At 40.0% G+C, this 18,928-nt stretch overlaps 1 protein-coding gene across 1 annotated transcript in view; it reads right to left on the bottom strand.

The window, feature by feature from the left end:
- The window catches only part of slc45a4a (solute carrier family 45 member 4a), a 57,808-nt gene that overhangs the window by 20,846 nt on the left and 18,034 nt on the right, over positions 1-18,928 (bottom strand). The window contains exon 3 of the mRNA XM_074686765.1: positions 15,311-16,569. Within this exon, the coding sequence (XP_074542866.1) occupies positions 15,311-15,635 (325 nt within the window). The 5' untranslated portion in view covers positions 15,636-16,569. The remainder of the gene's footprint in view (positions 1-15,310; positions 16,570-18,928) is intronic.

Consider the following 18,928-nt stretch of genomic DNA (forward strand, 5'->3'; position numbering starts at 1 on the left):
GGAAATTTGATGCTACCAAGGGAACCAATCACAGGGCTTGTGGTCCACATGGTTTCACACATAGTTACTTTCTGGAAGAGGTGCACGTCAGGCTACGTATGCAGGCTTCAGTGTTGGACAAAGGGATGCACAGTTGACTACCTTTGTTTGGAAAAACAGGTCTTGTGAGGGTGTTGCTTTAGACTTGAGAGCAATAGTTGATGCATTGATCTTGTTTTCAGATTGAAAATGTAACCAGACAAAAAATAAAAGACTAAAAAAACAAAGTCTAACCTTTTGCTGTCTTACTACGTGTCTATTTTGAATATTTTACAGTGTATGGTATAAGTCCTCTATCTTTCCTAAGACAATAATAATGTTTTGTTTCCATCCACTGAAAAAGATCCACCATCACGCCATCCTCTCCTCTACATATCCTCAATCCCCTTTTCTGACCTCTCCCTCCAGTCACCTCTCCTTCCTCTCACACAATGAACAAAAGTCAGATATCTCCGCCCTACTCCAAACTGATATCAAACAAATCTTTCTTGAAGAACCAACAAATGCCAACCTCCTTCTTCCTCTTCTCCTCTCTTCTCGTTTTCTCTCTCCGTTCCCATCACTCCCGTTCCCACTCCCCCGTAAACACAAAACAATCCTTTCATATCCTGCGCCGGCGTGAGAAAAAAACGCAAGAAAAATGACAAAACATGCAGAGAAACGGTGTGAAAAAGGAGTAGCGCAGAGGTCGTGAAAGGGAGAAAGTGGGCAGGAAGGAAGGAAGGAAGGAAGGAGAGAGCGAGAGAACGAGAGATAGAGTGCGGGAAGAAAAGAAAGCAAAAGCAGGGAAGGAAAGGAGGAAGCAGGTGTTTCTGAACGACCAAAGCATATGGACCGAGTCAGGTGCACTTTCACAGAGAAGAGGAGAGAAGAGACATGCGACAGATGGACTCTGAGAGGAGTTTTAAAATATTGACATTAGGATTTTTTATTGATAAGCTTCTGGCTGTGGCTTTTCTGCCAAAGTCTGCAGGCCCCTTTCTGTCTGTGCAGCTAACTATATGACGCATTTCTTCAACTTTAAAAGGAAAATGTATTATCTGGAGCATATGCAGGAGTGATCTTGAGTAAAAAATTATGTGAAATAGTCTGAAAATACGAGATGTCAGATAACAAGAAACTAGAAAAGATAAGTGTCACGTCTCATGTAGTACACTACATCTGCTTACACAGCATCTCACAAGTCTATTAATTTTGGTTTCACCTGGGAAACAGCCTCAGTTTGATGGATTATACTGTAAAACTCCTCGCTGAGGCACATTCTAAACCATGGCAGCTGCAACAACCTTGTGCTATGTCTGTTTTGTATTTAGTACATTGTAAATAAAGCCCAGCACAACATGCTATGATACGTCATGGCATGATGCGATACAAATATGTCTGTTTCAATCTGACTCACTCTACAAACCACAAGTTGGGTTATTAAATGATATGCAGCGATATGTTACAATAAAATGCACGAAAATATGATAAAGTATGATGCAATGTGATATGAAACAATGTGGCACAATGCGGAACAACAGAGTAAATTACAATAAGATACAATAGGATAAGGTACATTTAATACAATGTAAAGTAAAACACTTCCGTGTCTTTTCTTTTTGTATCCTCCGCCAAGAAGGTTATGTTTTTGGAAGAATTTGTCTGTTTGTTTATTTGTTTGTTTGCTTGTTTTTCTGTGAACAACATAACTCAAAAAGGAACAAACAGATCTTGATGAAATTTTCAGGAAATGTTCAAAATGGGATAAGAAAGGAGTGATTAAATTTTGGAGGTCATCCGGATCACTGTCTGGATCCAGGATTTTTTTCAAGGATTCTTTATCATTGTGAGATGGGGCCGTTTTCACCATATGTGTATATAACTCCACGATAAATGGTCGGATTGCTTCGCAAAACAATATAAGACAAAGTCACGATCATTTCTGAGAAATGCAAAAGTACGATCCAGATCCTGGCAATATTCAGGATACTAAGATCTGGAATATGAAATATGTACTGGTTCATCATAATTTTCAACACTGTCAGGAAACAAATTATCATACAAACCTGCAACTAACACCAAATTGTAGCAGACAGTCTGCTGAAAGGGAGTATAACATTAAAGTAGGACTAAAGTGTTGCCTGACTATCACGATATGCTTGGCGGAGGTCTGTGCTCGCCGAGTGCTTTTCTAGTTTTCCAGTGTCTTGTAGAATTCAACATTATTTGTTGTTAAAAAAAAAATTACCAGGACATGAACTACTGGAAATTTATCAAATTCTGGCTGTTTATACATTAAATATTGATCCAGTACTATAATATGATGGCAAAACAGCCAAACTTTTGATGAACAGGAGTGGCAGTAAACCAACGATGTATTCTTGGTTTGTTTGGCCAGTGGTTTTGTGAACTTATAAAGTCAGCCAGCTGACTGATTAATGATTAATGAATACAATAATTACTACTTGTGGTAACAGCTTTCTAACAAACGCAGGATATCTTTTAGATATTTCTGCAACTAAATGACCCAAACCTAGATAAAGCATAAAAAAGATAAAGACCAACATGAAAGCTTCTGAGGACCGCAGAATCAAAAAGAAAAGATCGAGTCTCTACGATCCAGCAGCAAGAAACAAAAGACATCAACCTCACCCAGTGTTCAGTAAGGCACACACACAAGGAACACAAGCTGCACACACCATCAAGGTCATCATTAGCAAAGTGCCGTGTGTAGACTGAAGCACGGTGATGTACGGCTGTGTGTGGGTCAGCTGATGACAACAAACTGAACGATCAATCAAACAAACTGCTGAACAAGAGAGTGGTGTGCAGTACAGACAGTGTGGTGCAAAGTGCAGCGCTCAGAGGTTATCTTTAGATGTGAAAAGGAATTAAACGTGACTTCAGTTAGAATTAACATCATTTCATTCTTTGTACTTGTTTTGGCTGCTCTGTAAGTAAATCTATTACTCATGCATGTGTGTATGTGAGTGTGTGCCCTCACTGATTTTCAATGTCATTCGTTGGAGGACACAGAGGATGGGCTGACACATGCACACACAAGAAAAACACACACACGCACACACACAGAGAACTCAGCTTTGTATTAAGTGCAAACTGGTTTGAAAATCATTGTTCAGCTGATTTTACTCAAAACATCAAGCATATTCCCTGAGCTATCATTAAAACTGCATGGGGCCTGCATGTATGCACACACACGGGCACAGACATTCATACACACACACGCACAGCTGCTTGCAGTCAGCAGTTATGTAACACACTGCAGTAAACGTTCACCTCCTCCAGAGAGAGGGACGCAGTCAGAGGGAGACACTGAGACACAAATTTAAACTGTGAAATCCAATCAGTTCCCATTCACAAATGTCAAATATTCATGATTGACTAATGTATTTCTATTTTTGCGCTGCAACATCTGCCCGTTACATTAATGCGCAACCATATGCGAGTGACAGATGGAAGGCGGGCCCCTGACTGTGGCTGACCTATCATCAGCTGGGAGCTCCAATCACCATCAGCGGCTGCCCTTTTCTGCCAGGAAGTGATCAATAAAGCTAATCAGCAGCATTCAGATAGTGATCTCATGTTACTTAATGCATATACAGCAAAAGGAAAAACAACAAAAGCATGATGCATTCAGTTTTCTATGGAAGAGGATTAGGGCCACTGGAAAAACAAAATGAAAATAAAAGAAAACTATACTATTTTTTCTGAGAAAAAAGTCACATTTCTGACTTTAATCTCAAAATTCTGACCTTAACCTCAGCATTTTGATTTTTTTCTCAGAAAAAAACATAGTAATATGTTTATTTTTTTTTGGATGATTCCTTTTTTTCAGTGGCCCTAATCCTCATCCCAAGGTTTCAGCTAAACAGAATACATGTCAAAGTTTGGTGTAATCCAACTTTAATATTTTTTTTTCATAAGGCTTACACTCAAGGCTACTGTCCCTCCTCCTTTCTTCTCTATTTTTCTGCCTATCACTAACCATACACCTTTCTGGGAGTCTCCGAGCTCCCTTATCTTGTACGGTCCTCTAGGTTGTTACTGCAGACAACCCACTGCTGTATCTCTCTGACTCGAAACGCTACAACTGTTTATAATCAGTCTCACTGTTGTTATTATTATATTATTGTTATTGCTAGAATGTTAATGCTAACTCTGTACAAGCTTGGCTTCAAATATTTAAACATTCATATTCCTAATATTTACATCCATCTATCTATTATCTATACCCTCAAACCTTTTTGAGGTCAGGGGGTGGAGCTTATCCCAACTGTCACTGGGAGGGGCACACAGGCAGGGCTCATGAATGTCACAAAAGAACTCCTAACCCTGTACGAATAAAAACTACATAATTTAATTGATTTGAAATTACAGATTGATTATTATATTACACAACACAATTGTGCGAGGTTTTCTTGAAGCAACCAGATCTTGAGCTTCTCCTCCAGTCATCATTCCATCTGAAAACATGACCGTGCATGCTAAGTCTGTCAGAAACCATCCATCCATCCTTCCAGTCATGTACTGTCAACGCCAGAGAGTGTCAGTGAGAGAGAGCAGATGTTTTTACACTCCATTCTTGAATACACACACCAACACCTCCCCCAACACACCCCAAACACACAGACACACACCGAAACGAAATTCCCCTGAGGCCATCCATCACCCATTACTGCTTCTCTATCTCTCTCTTTCTCTGACTGCTATTAGGCCTGGTGTGAGTTTCTGTGTGTTCACATATATGTGTGTGTGTGTTGTGTGTGTGTTGTGCTCTTTATAGATTTGCTTGTTGGTTTAATGACTGGTGTACTACTGTCACACTTGTTCATATCAAGACACAAAAAGTCGAACAAATGTCAGGAGAAGTTTTAAACATTTGTTCATAAACACTCTCCTCCTTTAAAAGTATGTTACGTGTCACTCATCATTGTAGATATATAGGATACCTAAAGCTTAAATACATTTTTTCACAAATAAATTGTAAACAATCTTTTCAGATCTGCTGTCAGTAGGTTTTAGAATGAAATACAACTACAGTGAGTTTTTATCTATGATGGAAATTTCCTTGCTCTCCTTTTACATGCTAGGAACCAGTTTGCAGTCATGATTCATTATTTCTAAATGCGTACTTAAACTGTCTTTTCACACTGTCTGTACCTCAGGGCAGCACAAACACTACGAGGCAAATAGCTTAATGGTGATTTATGCCGTGTTAATGGAGTCAGGACAAAGCGTTTCCATCTGAATTGTTAATATGTTGGAGTTTTCAAAGGAGACATGAATCCCATTAATCAAAACGTCACTAGAGTTGACCAACTAGAACCTCAATTCTCACAGATTATCATCAACGTTGATCTATATGACTCCACCACAGGTGATATATTTACCTCCATTTTCTTACCCTTAAACAGTTTCTGTCTGACACCTACCAACTGCTAAAAATATCTTATTACATCTTGATTCAAAGTTTAAATGTGGCGTTTAAGCATTAAACACACATCATGTTTGAACCACCTCACATGTTGTACAGTTCCAGTGAGGCAAGATGTGAAACCAAGTGTCTGAACGGCAGGTGGATAACAGAGATGGCATAAACCTGTATTCCACCTTCTTCTCTGAGCGTTTTGGACACTTTTTTTCTCTGTAGATATTTATCTGTTCTTTCAAAGCCCAGAAACAGTGATGCAGTCTTTCATCTCAAAGTGAACTATGCTGAATGTTGTTTTAGGATTTTTTTGGTCGTACTGCACACTAGAGAAAAGATTGTGGTGCATTAAATTGTTCACATGTGGCTGTTGGACTATTTTAATATTCTAGTTTGATACATTTCCACATTACTGACATTTAAGCTACAGACTTTCTTATGCTAAGCTAAAACACTTATTGTTTGTTTTCACCTTATAAACCGAATGTCCCAGGAGAGTTACTGTAGGAGCTGTTAAGTAGATGTTATTGCTGCAATGTGTCTACATCTGAATGTACTTTTTGTAACAAAGGGAAGTGTGGCTGCTGTTCCACATCAACATACCATATCTTATTTTGTCATCAACTTTATGAGGTTTTGCGAACTTAAGAGCACTGACGCACTAGTGTTCAGCAGCAAATTGTGCTCAATGACGGCTAACATGGATGATCAGTTGAGAAGATTGGCTAAAATGCCAATCGCAAATCAGTTTGTAAATGACAATGCGCCCCTCCGTGGCTGAGCGGTGACATTTGTGCAAGTCTTCGAGTTTTTGTTTGTTGTTATTATGTGCTTATATGCTGAGGTGTTTTTTTTCTCGATCTCAAACTACGCCCCCTGTTGGGAATAGTCTGGAATTGACTTTTTTTTCCCCTCTCTTCTCCCAAATGTTGTTTTTTCATATCTATTGCAAAGGGGCACTGGGCAGCTGGCAGCTCCTAGGTTAATCCCATTTCTGTGTTTCCCCATGTTTGTTTTCTTGAATGTCTTGAAAGGGATGTAACTGAAATGAAATCTCCCCTCGGGGATCAATAAAGTATTCTGATCCTATTTCTGATTCTGATTCAAAATTATGACTAAGCCAATACTTGAGATCAAAATCAGGAATAGTAATACCCTAGAATTCATGCTATTTGTCCTCCTTTTTCCCCCTAGAACTGACACATCCTGTTTAAAATCGCATGCTGGTTTGCAATTGTTGCTTTAATTTGGCCAGATTGTAATTTCAATTTAATAATGGATGTAATCATTAATTCCATTATGTAAAAAAATAAAAAATAAAAAATTGGCATCAACCATTCAAAAAATGAAATCTGTGTCATTAGTTTCTACAAAAAAAAATGTCTGTGTGAACCAGTGTGTGTTGATTTTGTGATAAGTTGGGTTAGTTTTAAAGATTTTTACCCGGTAACAAATCTCTGAATTAAAGCTTCAGTGAGAAGATTTAAGTTAAGGAAGGGGAAAATCAAACTTTTGTCTCTACATGACATTAAAACAAAAACAATATTTACAATAAAAAAATAAAACATGATGTTAGTAAAAGCTGCCAGGGAGCAGTTGCCCAAACAATACAGCATTTCACTTTACTTTTTACACATCTTTCTTCAGGTGTGAATATCCACAGTGTAATGTTAATTGTTGAAGAAATGGTAAAAGCCTTGAGCTATGAGGCTCTACATTTCCAATATCTAATGATTTTTTCCATTTTTCTCAGTTTTTACAATAATATAACTTACTCTCGATATGTCACAAGTATAAATTTATTTTTTTTCCCGGGTTTCTGTTGACAGCAGCACAATTCCCGTCCGAGAAAAAAAAGAGCCAAAGTTCTTGTGGCCGCTGAGTGATCAAACACCATAAAGTGCTGGTTCCAGCTTCTCTTGGAAGAATTTGCTTTGCCCAATGTTTCTTTGTTCCTCATCGTCACCTGAGAGCTCGGTGGTGGCTTGTTTTTGATGATTTCACCTCCCTGGAGGGGGGAGGGGTGGGAGCAATGTGCTGACAAACAAATACACACACACATTCTGTTCTGCATTCCTCACATATCCTACACTAATAGCACGCACATACCTAGCTTATCGCCTGTTGCGTGGAAAAACAGGCACCCCCATATGACGGACATAATACAGCTTTGTCTTAAAGTTTCTGCTGACTCTGCTTTTTTCACATCAAAACACACACACACACACTAACATGACTCCATCTCAATATTATGTGCTGTAAGATTCTGTGTGTGGACCATCCCCAGTCATGGTCCACAGACCACAGTTTTAGAAACCCTGGCATCACTGGCCACATACTAGTGTTGCTGTTTGTCTCATCTTTCACTTCATCTGCCAAGAACACAGTCCTGCAAAGCTTGCGAGTAACCCTTTGTGTCTCAGTGTGTGTACAGTGATAGCGTTAATAAATCATCAAGGTTACTGCAGCGGTTATATAAAGAGCTATGAATAGGGAGGCTTTAAATAACTGGCTAGACTGTGTTTGTCTCTCTCTCTCCATCTCTCTCTCTCACACACACACACACACACACACACACACACACACACACACACACACACACACACACACACACACACACACACACACACACACACACTCTCTCTCCTCTGAGAAACAGACAGTCGTGTAGAAGTAGAATGAAGACAGGAAAATTGAGAGTAAAAGTCCTCCCAGGCTTGAAAGAACAAAATTCACAGTCAGCAGCTCCTATTAGTCACATGTTTCTCTCTTCTGCTGTAGAAAATTGTGCGTTTCTTGCAGCCTCACACATGCATCTCTGCATCAATCTATCCACCTACTCTGTCCTCCAACGACTCCATCTGACTGGGTCAGATTATGGTGATTAGTCACTGTGTTACATCAAGCCAGTCATTTATATAACGCTGTATCACTCCGTCAGCAAGGTCATCTGCTAGATTAGACCAGCAAGCATGATAGGATCACTCGGAGGAGAGGATTAGAGTACCTGGCATGCTAGCCCAAACAACTCAAGATCAAGCTGATTTGTTGGGGGAAAATAGCATGTTACATCCAGCATGCATCACAGGATAAACAGTGCAAAAATATTAGCAAGGTGGAAGGTATAGAGCAGGGGTAGGCAACCGAGGGAACAGGTGCAACAGCTGGCACGTGAGTCTATTTAGACTAAATAAATAGACAAATAAACTATTGTGTTTTCTTCCATTTAACGCTTACAAGAAATTGAGCACACTATAAACACGCTTACGTAACAGTTTAACAAGTAACAAAAATAAAATAATTTATATCATGACGTTACAAGCACATGAATGTGTCTCACAAGTAGGGATGGGTACCGAATTAGGTACTTTTATAGGTACCGACTGAATTCTGTCAAAAGTACCGGGTACCAACTCATGTAAAATCAAAAGGTACCATGTTTAGGTACATAAATGCATCCTTGTTACTGTGAGGGAGTGGAAGAGTGGTTGATTTTCCATGCAGGTCTTGAACACATCATTGTAAGGTTATATATTGAGAAATAAATATGTGAATAGAAAAAAACATATACATTATCATTAAACACATTGATATTTTACCACAGAAACACAAAAAAAGTACAGAAAATTGGTACCGTTGAGTACTAATACCGATTGCCAGGTACCGAGCGTCAGTACTGCAAATCTCTTGAGACGTCAGTGTGCTAACTAGCAATCGCATCCATTTAGCCGCATTTTCAAGGCAAACAAACAAAGTCCCAGTCGTTCTTTACGGTTAGTATGGATCTTTTGCAAGTGATGCCCAAAGATCGAGGGATACGCACCCTTTGCTGTGAAAGTTTGGTCTGTAGGACACTGATAGGGCGGCATCTTTTTTAGACCAAACCTGAAAACCGCATTAGCAAAGTGCACGAAACAGAGCAACACATTCAAAACTTTCTGTGCTGTTAAAAACCAGGCAACAGGAGGAAGTTACACGATTTCTCACTGCAGAGCAAAGCATGGAAAACCATTCAAGGAGACTTTCCTATCAACGGTCGATGATGTTTATGAAAGAAGTAAGTCCTGGCACTTTGGGCATGAGTGTTTTTTAAAGTGGCACAAGCCATGGAAAAGCCTACCTACCCCTGGTATAGAGGTATAGTTTTACCATTAAAAAGTCAATGAATCTGTAAATTTAAGTGATTAATCAAAAAAACAGTTTAGCCTTGACGTGGTATGCTTAAATTAACATGTTACATCTAAAACCAGCGAAGTTTAAATGGAGTACAACCTGAAAAACTGTTTGTGATAGAAAAAAAAAAAAAGTGAAAGGTTTAGCTAAAGAATTCGAAAAGACTTAAAGGTCACCCGAGTAAACCAGTGAGCCGAGGCTTTCTGCGAGAACCTGAATGAATGGAAAGACACTTCCTGTTGGATTGCAGTAATCGCCTTTAGAAAAGCCAAACAAGTCTCCAAGGGAAGGATAACAATGTTGCAGAGCTGCCAGCCCTGGACTGTTTTGGGTCCCACATTTGTGGCATGTCTTCTGCTTACGTGCAGTGCTGGTTAGTCAAACAGGCAAATAAAGAGATTAAGAATGTGAGGGAGTGAAACGGTGAAAAGGTGGCGCTCAGGTCACCCTCTCACTGTGCATACCCCTGTGAGGATGTGTAAAACTTCTGTAGCCTTCCAAAGAGGTTAAAGAATAGTTAACTTTACTCTATAAGTTACTGAAACGATTCAGGTGTCGGCCCATTTTTGGCATTTTTAATCAAATTGTGAATTTCTGAGCCCTGAATTTCCAGATCAGAATAAATGTTCGTCATTTTTAATATGTTGCCAAAAAAAATCACTATTTATGTGATTTTAAGTGAAAATGATCTACCGTACTTTATTTTTTTATGTCTTTTAAGAAAATAAGGATGAATCATTTAGAAGAGATCACTAACATTTGTATTCTTAAGAAGAAAATTATTCAAATTCCCATTTATTCAGAGTCATGGTCTTTCTTGTTCTTTAATCCTTCATCTCATTTAACCTGAATTTCCATAATTATGAAATTAGGCTTACAAAGCTTACCAGCTCATGTTAATTCTATTCAATCTGTCTGAGAGTGTTTGACTTTACTGGACTTTGAGTCCACTAAAATCCCTAATCTCAGACATTTCTATTGATAATCCCATTTTTCCTGCCTATTACTGAGCCCCAGCAGTTGAATATGAATGAAAAATGTTAATGATTTTTCTGACAGCTCCTTGTTTTCCTCTGATTCTCCTCTGTTTTTTCCTTGTTGCATACTGCGATGCCTGAACGGTTTTAATGCATCACTTTGAGCTCAGTTCTGAAACAGCTTCTCGTTACATAATACACCAGACTCCTCACCAAAAAAGACACAACACGCTGTCTGCGCTCATCACCTCCTCTACCCCTCCTTGTGTTTCCGCTCTCTCTTTCGCTCCCTCCTTCTCAGAAGCTGTCTTTTATTCATCCCTTCCATTTTCAATTCCTTCATTTTTACTGCTATCTCCTTTCCCACTTGCAAAATGTTTTCTTCCATTCATCCGTCAAGAAATCAGGTGAAGCTCTGACACCCAAAACCTTTTCAAAGGCTGTGAGAGTCTATGTTTGAAAGAGGAGCAGACTACATCAGAAAAATTGAAGAGGGAATACTCCAACTCCAATAATCCGAAGTGCCTCACAACACCTGATGATGTGTTTTCTCAGTCAGCTTCTTTTTAAGAGTAGCATATTCAAGTAATACCAGTTGAAGTTATTCTGATTCACCATGTACAGGGAGGTGTGTGATATAAGCAGTCCTGCAGTCTTTGGGTGAAACCTCCTGTGTCCACACATGAGTGAGAGACAGACAGGAAAAGTTCTTCATCCCCCTCCGCACAAGACCTTGTAAGGCAGAACTTTCTTCTCCCTTATTTTGGCTGTGTAAATACGGGCTCCTTGACCAAACTGTGCCTGCTGCACACACACACACCGACTCTTTCTTTCCCTGACCCCAGTGTTGTGGGGGGTTAGTCACACACACAATGGTTTCACTCAGGGCAAGCCAACCAGCCAGCTTACCAGCTATCCAGCTAATTCCTGCAGCTACAGACGGTCTCCAGCGTGCATGAAGTGCATGAAGCACTAACCACATGGAGGAATGGGAGGTCGATATCTGTTTTACCAATAGTTGGAGCTCTGCCTGCAGAGTTGAAGGGCACTTGTGATCTAACTGTGTGGCTGCTAGCAGGCTAATTGGGTAAAAAGGTGGGGGTGGGGTAAATGCAAGAGGAGTGTTATTCCCATTCAGAGATATACAACTGTCAACATGACTAAAAGCATCCTGTTTTAGTCATTAAGGATGGACAACAGTAGTAAAAATAACTCTTAAGTCTTGCTAAAACATTGTCTCAGGACAGAGAATTAAAAAATGTTTGCGAGTTCACAATGAACCTGCCTTCATCGATACTTTCACATCCCAAGAAAACGGTGAAATACTGCTGGATAAAAAATGCATCTTTGGAAAACAAAACCCCTGGAGATGTCATGACCCCGTTTGCACACTGATGAGTGTTAGATTTCAGTTGAAGGAGAAATGCAGCCTTACCTGACTTCTCAGCAGTGTTTGTGCTGCTGACTGAGCAAAGGTAACAGTTTTCAAGGGTGTGCTCAGCGTACTCCTCTTGTTTTGTTTGTACTCACCACTCTGTTGAAGAACAGCTTCACACGCAGGCAAACGCATGATGATCTCCAGTGGTGTTCACAGAATGTACAGAATGTATGAACATAGTCTCCGTAATGTTTCTGAAGCCAAGTTTTGAAGCCTAATTTCACCAGATGCCATACTGGGAAAATGAACTTAACCTAAATTGTGTCAAGATAGCACGAGGTGAGGCCTTTTTTTTTCTTATCAGGGTGGTTTTGGGCCTCTAGCATGCTAACAGTAGAGGTGTGAAAAGATATCAATACAACAATATATCGCGATGATTTGACCTGTGATAAAATATCAATATTTCAACTCCTAATATTGATATTGTGAGGTGAGGTAGAAGTGTAATACATCTATTGCACCCCCACTGCAGGAGATGGCGGTGAAGAGCTACTCCGCTGTATGTTGCCCATGAACTGTAAAATGAATATAATCTCAAAGTATATTCATACTAGGAAAGCACTCAGAGAGTTGCAGGTTGGTATGATAATTTGTTACCTGACAGTGTTGAAATCAGTGTTCTGTCAGAAATTACCGTGACCTTGTCTTGTATTCTTTTGCAAAGCGATCCGACTATTTATCGTGGAGTTTTCTACACACATGGTGAAAACGGCCCTATCTCACAATGATAAAGAATCCTTTAAAAAATCCTGAATCCAGACTGTGATCCAGATCACCTCCAAAATTCAATCACACCTTCCTTATCCTATTCTGAACATTTCCTAAAAATTCAATCAAGATCCGTTCATTACTTTTTGAGTTATGTTGTTCACATACAAACAAACAGACAGACAAACTCTCCCAAAAACATAACCTCCTTGGCAGAGGTAAATATTTTATTCCTAAACTTGATGATGTGGGTTTTGATGCCGTAAACATCAAAGTTTTCTCTAGTCTTGGGTCAGTGAGTTTAAAACCATTTGATGTTTAATTTTCACACTGCAGTCGACTGATAAAACAATCATAGTCATGTTTTGCGCAATATTAGATTTTGTTATGAGTAACATTTGCACCACAATGTTGGTAGTTAGCTCATACACAGACTGGCTGTTAGCGCCTATCAGCGCCTGCAGTCTGAATTGATCTTTCATATCCGTTTCATGTCACATTTTGTTCAAGTGAACGTGTGCATCTCCCTGCAAAGACTGGTGAATCCACACATGCATCAACCATGCATGATATCCTAATGGTGTAAGTGCAGGTCTGTGCTACTGAGTGCATACTGAGTGCAATCTGCTTCATAATTTATTGTGATGGAAGTCAGTCCTCTCCACACATGATCAGTATAAAAGGTCAAATTGAATAGCAGTCAATTAGTCCGACATGAAAAGGCCAACAAGGCTGGATTAACTCACCAATTCAGTGATGACTCACAGCTCGGTGCAGAAATCACTGCTTTGTCTGCTTTAGTTTCATTCATTTCAGTAGAGTAATCTGTAGCTGTTGTACCTCTGAAATCTCCTAAGAGGAGCTCAGACATACCCTGATCTACAAAAATAGGCAGGGGAACAAAATCTGAGCTAAAAATAGAACAGAACCATGTCCCAGGGTCTGGTACTGCCACAGGGGAAAAAAGCCTAACAAGGGGTTACAGTGTTTCTGGTTAAAAGGTATGAAATCGCTTAAACTTCACACAGTGAGCAGATCTCATGTTTCAAAGGCTGGTTCCCCATGTCGGCTCATCCTGGGTGAGCTGGCCAAGAGTCACGGTGGCCACCGAGTGTCCTGCCACTCATGTAGCTGTGGTTACGTAAACAGGGATATCGCTCTCCAGCAGTGAGGGGGAAGGAGAGATTTGGAAGGAGAAAAGGAAGCGAGAGAAAGTGAGAGGATGAAAAGGACTGCATGGGAAGTGACTTTGAATTATAAACAAGGTCACAGCTATTACAGCTTTGTTTTTATCTTTCTTCCCCCTCTTTCTCTCTTTCTCTTCACTCTCTCTCCACTTCCCCCACTGTTTTTCACCTCCTCCTCCTTGTCTCTTTTCCTCTCTTCATGCTATCGCCGCCCCCCCAGAGGGGTCCAAAGCACTCCAGATGAATTTGGACTTGGCAAAGTCTTAAAGGCTGTCAAAGATGTAGCAGGGTGCAAATGACAGCACACTTGCGTGTGTGTGTGTGTGTGTGTGTGTGTGTGTGTGTGTGTGTGTGTGTGTGTGTGTGTGTGTGTGTGGGCTGTGAGTCTAGCCAGCTAATCTCCTGGCAGATCCAGTGGACGTCCATCTGAACAAGGTGAACAGGATGTGCAGAACACAGAGCTGCCAAGGTGCCTTCTTGAATGCCAGAGTGACGACATGGCAAATAAACTTTTTATGTTTGAAGTTTTCTCACGATTTCTTCTTTACATATATGTATTAATACCCTGAACTTCAGTCCTGTAAACAACAACTTTTTACTCCAAAACACAAAAAAATCTGTGTTTACACAGAAACACTGAGGGACTAAAATTGCTGTAGTAAGCATACCAGGCCTGTAGTTGGCACTACAACTGTGTTATCCAGAAGCGCCTTTAAGTAGATCTCCACTGACGTAAAATTAGACCAATCATCTGGTGTATTGGCAAACGCTAAGTACAGGAGTGGTGAAACAGCTGCACATTTTGTTGAAAGACATGCGCAAAGCGTTGCCACTGAAAATTCCCGCTTGCTGTTTACACGGTAACAGTGGCTCCAGCATTTCAGAAAAATTCCACTCTGGCGGCCGTTTTCAAAAGTTTCCATTTTACATCAGCTTAAACAGCGTTTTCATGTAAATGAGAGGCCGAAACTCAACAATACTTTTGTGTTTCATCCTTAAACCACTGTCATGTAAACCGCTTCTGAGTAGGTTAAGAACAGTTTTGGCTAATTCTTACTTAAATCAAAGGTTGCAGACTCATTGGAAATTAGAGAGGTATGACCACAGCTAAACAATCAATTGTCTGTCTCAGAGAACTGATTTTATAAAAGAAAAATGATTAGTTGAAGTGTGTCTGGGTTGGTTTGGTGTAAGTATTCATTAGGTTTCGGCTAAACTTATATTTACATAAGTCATTTTAAACTTTGGAATATTCTGAGTGCTAACATCTAAAATTTTAGTCAAAGGGCTTCTTCAACGTTCATGTTTTCAGGTAGACACAGAATTACTGCCATGACTTTCTGGATTCTTCACTCACCTATCTGCAGCAGAACTGGTGTCACGAGCGCTGTCTCCATTGCGTAGCAGAACTCCCGTCCAAACATCACAGCCCCGTGCATCACCCATCTCTTGAGCGGGATGCCTTCTATAGATCCTTCGCTTGCTGACTCCTCCCCTCCAGTTCCTCCTCCTCCACCCTTGCCGCCACCACCGTCTCCCAATCCATCCGTTTCGCCTGCCGCTCCTCCTTTCTCCTCGTCCGAGCCTGATGCTGTGGAGGTTTTGGCGTTGACTCCGCCCACTACAGATCCGACCTGCATAGTGTCAGCCTCTGTGTTCTGGGGAGGCATGTTGGAGGGCATGCAAGCAGTGAGAAAACAAGCGCACCCCTCTCCAACACACTGAAAATTCTGAGAAAACTGACCTGAAGCTTTGAAAGTTCTGGAACTATCTTAAGTACAATCTTAACAAGCTACAAAATGCAACTTGTTCTCGTAGCGTGCTGGTTATGTCTACATTTGTCCAATATTGTTTAAGTATTACTTTTCAAAATGAACTAACAGTGTCCCAGCAATCAAGGTGGTTTACTCTTGAGCTGTGTCCTGCTTAAATAGGACTCTAAACAAAGGCAGCAACTATCTAAGGAAATAGCATAGGTCAGTTGTTACTCTAGGAAAAAAAAGGAAACAAAAATTATTCAGCAATCCGTTATCTTCTTCAAAAAGGTGTCCAAAAACAAGTTGTCCTCTAAAAATCAATGCAGCTCCAAACTCAACAGGTTTCAATCCTGAAATAAAATCTGCTTCCCAAAGGCTCCAAGGAAAAAACAAAAACAAAATTGATGGAAGCGGCTGAATTTTACAGGAAGAGCATGTGGTACATTCCAACAGCAATTTTGTGCATTTGCCTTTTCCGGTGTGTTTGAGACAAATCTGCCAGTGTTATTTGGTATGTCAGTGTTTATATGTCTTTGTGTGCACGTGTGTGGATGTGGATGCGTGTATGTGTGTGTGTTTGTGTGTGTGTGGTGTTTACATGTGTTTTATGGCTTTTTTGTCATTGAGGTCTCTCCCACTCTCTTACTGTCTATTACAAGACTTGAAAATCCATATAGAGGACCACTCTGTGAGTTCCAGAGTCATTTTGTGTATGGAGAACGGCTGAATGGAGGGCTGTGCAACAGAGCGGGCAGGGACAAGGGAGAAGCTGCTGGGGGAGGGGGGAGGAGGTGGAGGAGGGCAGGTGACGAAGGTAGGCGGAGCTCCTCTGAGAATCCCCATCGATTGGCTGATTAATCTGCAGGAGGAGCACCAAGAGGAGGCGAACCAGCAGGTGAGGGAAAAACGTATCCAAACCAAAAGGTACATCATGGTCCAGAGACGTGTGGAGGTGGTTTGGAGACAGAGAGAAAAAAGAGAAATGAACAAGTTAGTCACAGCAATTAAGTTTTCAGATAAGTTTTCACTAAAGCTCAGTAACCAAAACATTGATGGTCAGATTTTCAAGTTGGTCATCATGACCCAGTGACCATTTATAATGATGGCTGATTCACATTTCTTCCATCTGCAAACCAAAACAATGTTTCAACTTACTTATCAAAGGTAGATAATGGCCAAAAAATTTACAAAAATGTTGTTTATATATACATATATATAATTTGGGGGGGTAATGTGGGTTCATCTCTAGCCTTACTGTTCATCTCATTTTTGACAAAAACCTTCTGAACTAGTGATGGGTATCTAAAAGTCCCTGTTGAGAATCTATGAGAAATTATTCAATCCATTGATATTGTCAGCCTTTATGCTTAACGATTCCCTTGCCGGACTCTATGCTGGAGCTGCCAGACCTAACGTCCCCTCATCCGCCCCAGCTATCTTAGCTTAGCAGCTAGATAACAGTCTCCCAAGAAAACTCTGATTCAGGATTATCAGCTTGACGTTTTACTGAAAAACTGAAAGCACCAAGAAATGTACATCACTCTCTCATACCAGATGTCTTCTCAATACGTTTAACGTAGTACAAATCCTTCTATTCTACAAAAAACGATATAAACAAAATAGCGCTAGCTTGATGCTAACTTATATGGGAAACTGCATTGGTACGCTAGCGGTTAGCATTCATTACTTCGGCTTCAAAATAGAATTTCAACTTTTATCACAGACACACATCACAGTTACTCTTTGCATACAATATTGAGAACTCCAAATGTCAAAATACTCACAGGAAAACGAAAGAAAAGTTAGGTTCAAGCTCATGGCTGGCTTCATTACTAAGGCAAGGTTCCAAACAGCTCGAACACCTGCTAAAACCACTTCTAGACACATAAAGGCAATCGATGGCCTATTTCAGTCAATAACATAACAAAACAGTACATTAATGTCACGTGACGTGCAATTTTAACTCTCTTTATTTCTATACATTTACATCCAGAGATAAACCTGTAAAACTATTAAAAAATTTAACAAGAGGAATTGATAAGGGAATCAATAAAGAATGGGATAAATACGTAGAACCAATGAGGCAAAAATAAAAAAAAACGCATGGAATTTCATATGATGACTAGTGGAAAGACAACCACTTAACCTGACAACAGTGTGCCAACTAAATGAAACTCACTAGCTCTGGTCTCACACACAGGCTCTTTGTCCCTGCACCAAACAACTAACTAGTCTGATTCTCTGGCCTCATGTAATTCCAGAAATTCCTTTTTTTTTTTTTTTTCTTTTTCTCGGCTCATTTTTGATTTTCTCCTCTTGCAGTCACAGCTGTTCCACTGGCACCGTCTTTTTGAGCAATCAAAAAACTCCCTAACAAAGGCAGAAACCTTTAATAAGGGCTTGAAGCTGAGTGACTTGCTTTCTTATGTCATTTCTTCTAGCAATATTTGCACTGAATAACAGTGTCAAGGCTGAATAATAGTGTAAATTGTCTCTTATTATTATTATTTTACACCTGCCAATTTTGCAACCCAGAAAAAAAAACCTGCCCCTTTGAATAAATGAATTGTTAACTCCAGGTGAACAAAGGGGTATCAGTCATTTGTCAACAGAGCTGTTCAAAAGCATCCAACCATAGCATTTTCTTTATTTTGGGAAAAATGTACTTTGAATACAAAGTTTGATCCATGTCCCATTGGTTACACGAGGGAGGAGGGGTTTATACCTTATATTTCCAGTCATTGGGGGAGTTTACATTTTTGGATTGACTTTTGGAGAGTTGTCATGCCATCTGTCTTTTTATGGTCTGTGCACATTAATACACTGGATGTATTGTTGTCGAATCATTATTTTGCAAGAAGGAAAAAAGGGATGAAATGAAGGCTTTTCAAAAGAGTTGAAAAATGTAAATAGTGGACAATTGGGCCTCTGTGAAAGATTTTTTTTTTCTTCCTTTTTGACGCATCATTCATATTTCTTAAGCCTGAACTGGTTTATCAGGACCGCCTTAAGGAAGATCACCCAGCGTCAAACATTCTGCATTTCCTTACAGTTGACATATGCACATATTCAGCATACTGTATCAAATTTTCTTGGCCTTGTATGATCAATGGCTCCTATTCTCTTTGTGTAGTACCGACATGTTTAAGAAGACTTTTTTACTACTGTTTTTTGTTGATGTTGGACTTTTTGCCTTCCCACAAATGCGTCAGAGCTGG

This window comes from Halichoeres trimaculatus, unplaced genomic scaffold, assembly GCF_033239565.1.
Source record: "Halichoeres trimaculatus isolate MK-OKI-2021-1 unplaced genomic scaffold, fHalTri1.1 fHalTri1_scaffold_14, whole genome shotgun sequence".
Taxonomy (NCBI): domain Eukaryota; kingdom Metazoa; phylum Chordata; class Actinopteri; order Labriformes; family Labridae; genus Halichoeres; species Halichoeres trimaculatus.